The sequence below is a fragment of the Fusarium phalaenopsidis genome, assembly GCF_050370095.1.
Source record: "Fusarium phalaenopsidis strain FUZ10S chromosome Unknown contig_32320, whole genome shotgun sequence".
NCBI lineage: Eukaryota > Fungi > Ascomycota > Sordariomycetes > Hypocreales > Nectriaceae > Fusarium > Fusarium phalaenopsidis.
In genome coordinates, this window is record NW_028145397.1 from 116876 (window position 1) to 126134 (window position 9259).

The 9259-nt window shown below is 49.8% G+C and overlaps 4 protein-coding genes across 4 annotated transcripts; 1 reads left to right on the plus strand and 3 right to left on the minus strand.

The window, feature by feature from the left end:
• Positions 1-151: 151 nt before the first annotated feature.
• Positions 152-1982, minus strand: LRP88_12596 (transcription factor domain-containing protein; the record flags this gene model as incomplete). The annotated part of the gene is made up of 2 exons (XM_083248989.1): positions 152-1878; positions 1961-1982. The coding sequence occupies 2 exons, from the start codon at positions 1980-1982 to the stop codon at positions 152-154; spliced, it is 1749 nt and encodes a 582-aa protein (XP_083095226.1).
• Positions 1983-2274: 292 nt separating this feature from the next.
• LRP88_12597 (uncharacterized protein) lies at positions 2275-4681 on the plus strand (the record flags this gene model as incomplete). The annotated part of the gene is made up of 4 exons (XM_083248990.1): positions 2275-2325; positions 2395-2709; positions 3534-4406; positions 4664-4681. 4 exons carry the CDS (start codon positions 2275-2277, stop codon positions 4679-4681), a joined length of 1257 nt encoding a protein of 418 aa, XP_083095227.1.
• Positions 4682-4713: 32 nt separating this feature from the next.
• LRP88_12598 (uncharacterized protein) lies at positions 4714-6534 on the minus strand (the record flags this gene model as incomplete). The annotated part of the gene is made up of 5 exons (XM_083248991.1): positions 4714-4965; positions 5204-5631; positions 5735-5915; positions 6088-6295; positions 6371-6534. 5 exons carry the CDS (start codon positions 6532-6534, stop codon positions 4714-4716), a joined length of 1233 nt encoding a protein of 410 aa, XP_083095228.1.
• A 688-nt stretch (positions 6535-7222) lies between these two features.
• Positions 7223-9031, minus strand: LRP88_12599 (glycoside hydrolase superfamily; the record flags this gene model as incomplete). The annotated part of the gene is made up of 1 exon (XM_083248992.1): positions 7223-9031. The coding sequence occupies one exon, from the start codon at positions 9029-9031 to the stop codon at positions 7223-7225; it is 1809 nt and encodes a 602-aa protein (XP_083095229.1).
• Positions 9032-9259: the final 228 nt, after the last annotated feature.

A 9259-nucleotide genomic window follows, 5' to 3' on the forward strand; every position in this document is an offset into this window, starting at 1 on the left:
CATATGGCAAGAGCTCCATTTCGGTGATTCTTGAAGTCCCTGCTTAATAAGGTGACACATGCGGCTGAAATTCTTCCCAATGAAATGGTTGTAGGATGCAGTACTGCACCTAACATCATGTGAGACATGCTGATAAATTAGCTGATTCATCCTAAAGTAACAAGTCCCCATTGTAAAACCCATTGAGATCATATCCGTGCTCAAACAAATCATTCCAAGCAATATCAATACTGGGCGTAGGATATTCTGGTCCTGGAGGGTTTTGACATTTGACACCAAACCAAGACATGAATTCTGTGTCAATGTCGCTCTCGGCAGATGATGTGGTGTCAAACACAGCGAGAGTTGCATTTCCTAGTCTTCGGATGACCTGAATGCTTCTCTCGCCAACTATTCGACCATGAGAGATCTTGGACAAGAGTCCAACACATGATTCAATGTTGGACTCGACGACCTCTTTGGTAAGTTCGTGGCGTACCGCAGCGCTGGCTCTTATCGAGTAGAGCATGGTAACAGCGGCCATAAACAGCGAATCAAGTGCCACAAACGTGTAGATGATCTTGTTTTTGGCATATAATGCGTTGTAGCAACTGATCAGACTGATGGAAGAGTCTGCACAGAGCCGGATAGCATCGGCGCTGCTGACAGGAGAGGCGTGTGAAGGTCGATACACATTGATGACAGCCTGGTGGTATGCGATTTGAAACCATTCCGATGTCTGATACATTGAGATTGGTGCAAGATATCGCGGTGCTGATAATAGCCACGTATTGAGGAGTGCATAGTGTTGCTGTCGGATAGAATCCAAGTTGGAACTCTCGATATTAACTCCGGCTGCAGAATGAAGTGCTCTGTAGATATTGGCGTTGATTCGTCTCAATTCGATAATGTGACGGAAAGCAGACATGTCTGTAACGTCTGGACAAACGTTTGGGACTGCTTGCTCCGCTGGTCCAGAGAGCTTCTCGTCTGATAGTAAGAGAGGGAGGGATATGGTGATGTCGGCGTCTTGAAGGCCGATTGGTCTGCCCAGGGAGATTGATATGCTTCGATCTATCGTGTAAAGACTCCAGAACAGCCTCTTACACATTTCCGCTTCCAGGAGAGACTTGCCAGCCAGGGCCTCTCGTCGATGCAGATCAATGCCGACTGCAAGCCGCAAAGCCAGGCCAACAGCTTGCCACAGATTGACAGATTGAGGCTCATTGCTGCCAAAGATACAGAGTAACAAGAGGCACTGAATACAGTCAATGTCATCAGCTGCTAGGACGTTGTCCAGCTCGCGCACTGTATCCTTGAAGAATCCTTGAAAAGACACGGATGGGCTACAGCCTGTCCTGGCCTTTTCTGAAGCCCCAATTGCAAGAACAATGTTGACTTGAAAGGCCGAAAGCTTGCTCCTGGGATGACCGCTAACAAACGGTAGGTAATGCTGCTCCATAAAGGTTGGCCGGTGGAGGACAGGAAATTGAGGCCATCTCCGATCGAAAAACACATCAACCAAGCTTGGGCCATCATCTTGAAGAGAAAATGAAGCCGGATTGACAGTTGGGGCATCGCTCGCTGATAATCCATTCCATAGTTGCCAGGGACTGCTCATAAAGCCGACCTCTGGGCTATGAGCGTTTGATCCTCGAAACGTCGGGAGAAGCATGCGGCCTCGGTAGAACTTTTCCAAGCTGCCTGCTCCGTCGGCAGATTCGCCAATTGGCTGTCGGAGATCATGAGAACTAGCCCTATCCCTGTGCAGGGCCAGTTGGGATTGCAGCTCCCTCACGCGACCTTTGAGGCTTTCTACCTGGCTCCTGAGGTGATCGCACTCGCAATCTCTATCCACTTTGATCACCAGGCGGTCTGACGGGACGCATGGGACTGCGGCTGCGGCGCATGACCCGCAGATCGGAAGTTTTCCGTCGCACTTGATGGTAAGCAGTGGCACATCAATGGACGAGGTTCATACCTTTTGCTTTCTTCGGCGACATCTCTGACAGGCAGCAGAGATTCTCTTGAGCCCGCGACGGGAAGACGGCGAGTCGGCAGCTTCAAAACCGGCTGGAGCCGACTCAATTATCGGAGGAAGGACTACGTCATTCTCGAAAGACATTCTTGTGAGGCCTGTCGCGCGAGGGTTCAACATTGTCAGGAGAGATGAAGTGAAGGTGCTGATCGGATAAGTCCGAAGCTCCGCATCAAAAGCGATTCATGGTGACGTAGTTCGGAATAAGCCGATCGCTAAATCCGCGCACAAACTTGGCTCAATCACCAACCATCACAATGAGCCTCAAAGCGTCTATCAAGCGGCTGAGCGTCTTTACGTCTTGCGATGTATGTCAAAGTCTTTATACAGGACGCAATTAACACTTCTAGATCGGAGATGCGCTGGTAAAACTCAAGTATCCCTACGGAGGATTCCTCGATGGCATCCACATGTGGTCCCCCGCACACCGCTCTGGGCCACACAGGACCATTGGGCAAGCCATCACGGTCAAGATGGTGACTATGAGCGATACCGATGCTCCAAAGCCTGAGAAACACTTTGCCGACTGCAATGAACCTGGAAAGATCATGTATATCCAGCAACCCAAGGGACTTTACTCTGCCTGTTGGGGTGGCCTGATGTCGACCCGAGCGAGCGCGTTGCGGGCTGGCGGAGCAGTTGTAGATGGACGCATTCGCGATATTAATGAGCATCGCGAGCTGGGATTTCCAGTAAGTCTCTTGTCGCTCACAAGTTCTAAGCTTATTTCAGGTTTTTGCACGAGAAACCTCGACGTTGGGGTCCAATACCTTTACTCGGGCGTCCGAAATCAACGTTCCACTCCAGTTCAAGGACGATCTATGGATTAATCCCGGGGATGTACTTGTCGGAGATGCTGACGGAGTTGTCGTGGTGCCCCCATCTTTGATGGATCAAGTCATTGAGCTTTGCAAGGAACGTGCCGGGATGGATGCTCACACCTTGGAGGCGTTGCAGCAAGGAGAGGGCATTGGAGACGCGATCAAGAAGTACCGAAAGTGATTAGCTGTAGCATGTTCGTTGATCACAAGTCAGTTGGCTGGTATTTGACTCCGAGGTAAAAGCTTGAATTGACAGGGGTAAGCTGTTGCTTTCTACTCCTTCTGGAGCCTTAATTTCATTGCTTAAGACAATAATTTCTCGCGCAGACTTGATTGTAGGATTAAGGAGAAGCTACTATTAACCTAATATTCGAAATAATAGCTGCTTTCCGACTTTCTGGCTATTGGTACGGACCAACCCCTTCAACCCCCTCAAACGTAAAGGTCCCGGGTAGCTACCGCAAAACGCGTCTGACAAATACCGTTCTCGGTTAGACTACTCCAGCTTATAAGAATAGAATTGGAGTCCGCGGCTTCCGATCACTCATCCGTGTCCTTCGACAAGAGGTTTTCTCAAGATCATTGACCATCACTGCAATGTCCTCAAGCGCCAGACAATCATGTCAATTGGCACTGGTGCAGAGGTCTGGTCGGTAAGTAGCCCCCTTGATAATCTACCACGCTCATGAGTTCAGGCTGCCGTCGTCGCCGGATTGAGCGCGGACTTGTTCGTTCACCCCATGGAAACAATCATTACGCGCGTTCAATCCCCACTATATGCCATCCGATACAAATCAAATGGCCGGATCAAACAGAATCTATTTAGAGGTCTCTACCAAGGCTTTGGACCCACTCTACTCACTGGAATACCCTCGTCTGCTGCATTCTTTATCATATACGAAGGCATGAAAAGTGCCATTCAAGAGTCAGGATACCTTCATGTCCCCCCTTGGGCAGTTCATGTGGCCAGCAGTGGTGTGGCTGAGCTTGTAAACTGTGCAATCTCAAACCCTGCAGAAGTTCTGAAGCAGAATGCTCAGATCCAACTGGGAGGACCAAGGAAACCGTGGGGTTGGTATACGGTCCAGGCCATCCGGCATTTTTCAGCTCACCCTGCAAGATTATGGACGGGATACTCTGCGTTGCTGGCCAGTCATCTTCCAGGAACTTGCTTGACATTTGGCATCTACGAACACATCAAAGCACAGATACTGGATAAAATGGGCGAAACGGACCCTCAACTGGCAGCTAGCACGTCGATGCAGGTTCAAGTGAGCACGCTTAGCGCAGGACTGGCTGGTGGCTTTACTTCTTGTTTCCTAGTCCCTATTGATGTCATCAAGACAAGGATGAGACTTACCGCTGGAGGTCATGGTGTTGAGACGTTCGAAAGATCTAGACGGCCCTCTGTCAGTTTTCTCAACATCGCCAAAGAGACCCTACACACAGAGGGTATGCCCGGTTTGTTTCGAGGATTTACCCTTACATGCGTGGCGGCTACAATTGGAAGTGGATTGTATCTCGGCTGCTACGAGGGTGTAAAGCTGTACATTAGGGACATGGGGGAAGTCAACGACTGAATAAGCTGGCGTTGTTATCAACCACTCCTCAAAGAAGGCATCGGCACTATGAGGCTGGTGCCATAGAGATAGTCATGCCTCATGACGCAACTCCTTTCTCAACTCAGTCACTATCCATTCAACAAGCGTCTTGCATCGCGTGTTCTATTCAAAGGCCTGTTTTAGTCAAGTATCAAAGATACCTGCCTCTTAGATGACCTGTCTCTACCCCTTGAGTCACCATAACTCGCCATCCGCTTTGCTAGAAGCTACTACTTTCATAACCCCATCTAGTAGCTGGAGTGCATTGGCTTGCTCAAGACTTCTCAGTCTCTGCCGCCTTGGACTCAAGCTCCAACTGGTGCGAGGTTTTGGTGGAAGCAAACCTCCAAGCTGGGATATGTTGCTCAAAGAGCTCGTCCAACTCATGATAGGTTCGTCCCTTGGTTTCGGGGAACATCAAAACACATGGAATGAGGTAGACCAGAGTGATGCCACCAAAGAACAAGCCAATCTTTTGACCCCATCCAGCCCCTTGGTTCGACAGCATCAGGGGAACCGTGTAGTTCTACAGAAGTTAGATGCGGCCATCATATGTTGGAGATTACTCACAAAGAGAATGCCTGTCATGTACTGAATAGTCACGGCAATAGAGGTCGTCTTGGCTCGCAGACTGGGACTGGAAATCTCAACTAGACTGATCCAACCTTTAAACAGTCAGTATAAGTCAAAGAAAAGCCTGTAAACTCACCGATTGGAGCAAGCGAGTTTGCATATACAAACGCCCAAAGCGAACACAGAGCGACGAGAGCCATGCCAGATGCACTGGTCTGCTTCATGAAGCCAAGTCCACCAACGATAAAGCAAATGGTTGCCATAGCAGCGCCGCCTGCAATGACCAAAGTCCTTCTTCCGACCTTGTCGACGGTATAGAACGAGATCAGAATACCCACAACAAGAACCATTTGCTTAACAATGTTGCCGAGGAAGGGATCGTCAGCACCAGCGAGCTGGAAGAAGTAGGTGGTATATCCAAACATGAGGGGGACGCCAACAATGTTCTGAAAGGTAAAAGGAAGTGTGGAGATGATGGCTCGCTTCAAGTTGGTCTTGCTGGTAAAGAGAGCTTTCCAGTCAGAGTTCTCATCGCCGTACTTTGCCATGGACAATGACTCCACAAACTCGTATCTGAAGACGGAGTATTCGTGGTCAAAGTCATAACCCTCGACGTTTCCTACAAGCTTTCGAAGGGCTTTCTTACCCTCGTCATCTCTCCCCTTAGAAGCATACCAAGCTACCTATGTTAGCAGAGATCGATATACCGTCGAGGCACTTACCAGGGGACTCGGGGAGGTAGAGCATAGGGAATAGCCATAGTCCGGTAAAGACAAACTCGGAGTAAAAGATATGACGGAAAGCCATGTGATCAGTCTCCTCAAGGACCTTGAGAGCCACAGCCAAAAACACCTGACCAAGAGCGAATGAAAGGGAGAAGCTGCCGAGTAGGGCACCACGAAACTGAGGCATGGCAACTTCTGACATGTAAACCATGCAGCTTGTAGACAACATGCCTCCAGCGCAGCCAGCCACAAGTCGAGCAATCAACAGAACCCACCAGTTGGGAGCAACAACTTGGATAACAACAGACTAACAAATCAGCACTGGTCAAAAGATCTGGTTGGAAACCTACCGTAGTGAGGAAAAAGGTAACTCCCCACATGTTAAACTTGCGCCCGAACTTATCGGCAGTGACAGGAGCGATAGTCTGGATCAAAATCGACGTGATAAAGTAACAGGCAGACCAAAGGGAGATATGTTGAGCGTTGAGAGCAGGCTTTCCAGTGTCTGGGTCCTCGACAGTTGCAAAGTACTGAATGAAGCCTTCATTGGCAATGATGCTGCCAATTACCGAATTGGCATAGCCAGCATACCTACCAGGTCAGCATGATTCAACGCTGTAGTGATCAACTTACATTCCCGCCAAGGAAACGCCCAGGCCAGTGATGTAGAGTCTCCAGAACTTCTTGACACATTGAGCGCGGGTCAAGCCAGCAAAAGCTGAAGTGACAGCGGTGGCCTCATGGGCTCCCTTCTCACCGTGCTCCTCCTGGACAACGTCTGGTTGCTCTTTGTTCATGTTGATGCTGGTGCTGATTGAAGGGTCAAAGGTTGATAGTGTGATTCAAGCAGAGATGAGGGCTGTTTATATGCTTCAAAAACTCACAAAAACTCGGAGAGTAGACCGAACAGACCTTGTCTGATGTACGGTTCAAGTTCATCAAAAGAGTCACTTGCCCCGGATCTCCACATGTCGCCACGAGCTGATTGCGGAGATGGCCTAGCGGGTTCTCTCCTCATTCAACAACGTGGGGAATGGGTCAATAGCCCCAGACTAGCTGTCAGTACCCAGGTTAACCTCGCTTCGAGCATGTAGCTTATTGGGGGAACAAGGATTTCACGGGTCCGTTGGTAGGTGTGGGATTCGGAGTAGTGGTCGGCCGGCCATTGCTCCAGAGCTGGTGTGGGACGACCAACCCTTCACGGTTTAGTCTGAGCTAAACTCAAGATTTCTTCACGACTCGTGTTCTAGAGTCAAGGGTACGGACAAACTCCGGATAGGTTTACAGCCTCAATATGTCACGCGGGATGAAGATGATGATGATGGATCAGGCAAGAGGACCAGGGGTAACCATTCGACAAGGATCACGCAATGTTAGAGTGGCGGCAGCAGCATCGGCAACGCATCGGCAATCAAATGACAAAGGCATGAGTGCGATCACGGTGACGGGCGAATTGTGAAACAAGGACACAATCTATTGCTATCATCACTTCGAAGCTCGATTCTGAGCCATGCTGGTCCATCTCTTCCTGAGAACCTGGACTGCACTCTTAGGTCTACGATCTCGAGTGAATACGCCCTTCTTGTTACCATCAACTCTAAAGATGAATGTTGAGGGCGTCTGAAAGTCGGCAAAATTCCACACTTGCTCGCCTACCACGCTCTCCACTCGATCAAACACGCGGTGGGACATCTCGAGAACCCTGCTTTGGTATTCCTCGCTCCAGGGAACGTCCCCGACCGTGTGAAGACCTGCAAGGGTGTCTGCCCCATACTCCGTCATGATGATGGGCTTGCCGTATTTGCCCTCCCACTCCCGTAATTCTTGTTCCAGACCCTCTTCAGCTGCCTCTAAATCTCCAGTATTCAGGTACCAGCCGTAGTAACGGTTTAGACAGATAACATCGGATAGATCGGCGATCAGATCCTTGTGGATACTGGCCTGCTTTTCGTTTGCAAAGCAGACCGGTCGGGTAGGATCCAGCTCGCGGGTTAAGGCCACGAGTGGCTCCATGTACTCCCGTACGCCTGGCTCGCTAGCTGCCGGCTCATTGGCAATGGTCCATAGAACCACAGAAGGGTGATTCTTGTCTCTGGCCACAAGCTCTCGAATGCCTTGTGCATGAGCAGCTTGCGTCTTGTCATTCATCGTATCCGGCGAAAAGGTCGGGATGGGCTTCAGGCCAAAGATTCCAGCGACAATGGTGAGATTGAGACCGACTGCTGCTGTCTCATCAATCACCACAATGCCATGTCTGTCGGCATACTCTAGAACCTCTTCTGCGTAGGGATAGTGAGAGGTGCGGAAAGAATTGGCACCTGTCCAGTTCATCAACTGGAAATCATGAACCATGTGTGTAGGGTCATGTCCTTTGCCGCGGATTGGGGTGTCCTCGTGCTTGCCAAACCCTGTAAAGTAGAATGGCTTGTCGTTGATGAGGAATTGGTTGCCAGACACTTTGACGGACCGGACTCCAACGGCAAGGTCATATGCATCCACTGTCTCACCCTGGGAGACAATTTCAGCACGAAGCTGATAGAGATATGCCGCCCCAGGTTGCCACAGATGAACCGAGTCAACAGTAATGGAGCCCTTGAGGTCTGATGATTGACCAACGGCTTTGCCCTCCTCGTCAAGTAGTGTGATCTTGCAGGTATGCTGACAAAGTGGGATGTTGGTCGCCACCTCAAATTTGACAATCCCCGTGCTCCCCTGAACATCGGTCACCACGGTAATGTCGTTGACAGAGATTTCAGACACACTATACAGCCACACAGATCGTGCGAGCCCTGCATAGTTGAAAAAGTCATGCTGATAATGTTGCTTCCGCTTTCCATTCTCAAGTGTCTCGACACGTCCAGGAGGAATAGTATGCCAGTCGAGCTCATTGTTGACAGCCACGGTGAGGCGAAATTGTTGTCCAGGGGCGACAAGGTCCGTGACGTCAGCCTCAAAGGGTGTGTACCCTCCAATATGCTCAACAAGGAACTGGTCATTGATGTAAACGCGACCTTTGTGAGTTGCCGCGTCGAATCGTAAAACATATTGTTGCCCAGACCAGCTTCGAGGAATGGTTACGTTTCTCTGATAGTAAACCCATCCAACATGGTCCTTTATTTTTGGATCCACGAATATGTCGTTGTAGCTGGCTGGAACCGGTATTTGGATGGTTGGGGGGATCACCTGTTTCCAGGCCTGTTCCGTCTCTAGCTCGATGGATTGAGCAAGGGCAAAGTTCCAGATGCCATCCAGTGAGACAAGCTCCCGGTAGGCATTGGCTTGAGGTTTGAGCATTTTGAGAGATTGATAAAGAATGAAATGATAGAAGACTGGTCACTTGCACTTGATTGAGCGGTGTTGGATATAAAAGCCCATTTGGCCTCGTGTCTAGGGTGGGGTGTGAGTTTGGTGGAGATTATGCGGACCTTTCCTCGGAGACCTGGCCGTTGTGTCATGCTGGTACATGGTAATGTTGACTCGTTGGATGATTCATGTTGGGATTAACATTGGCGATATGTTACT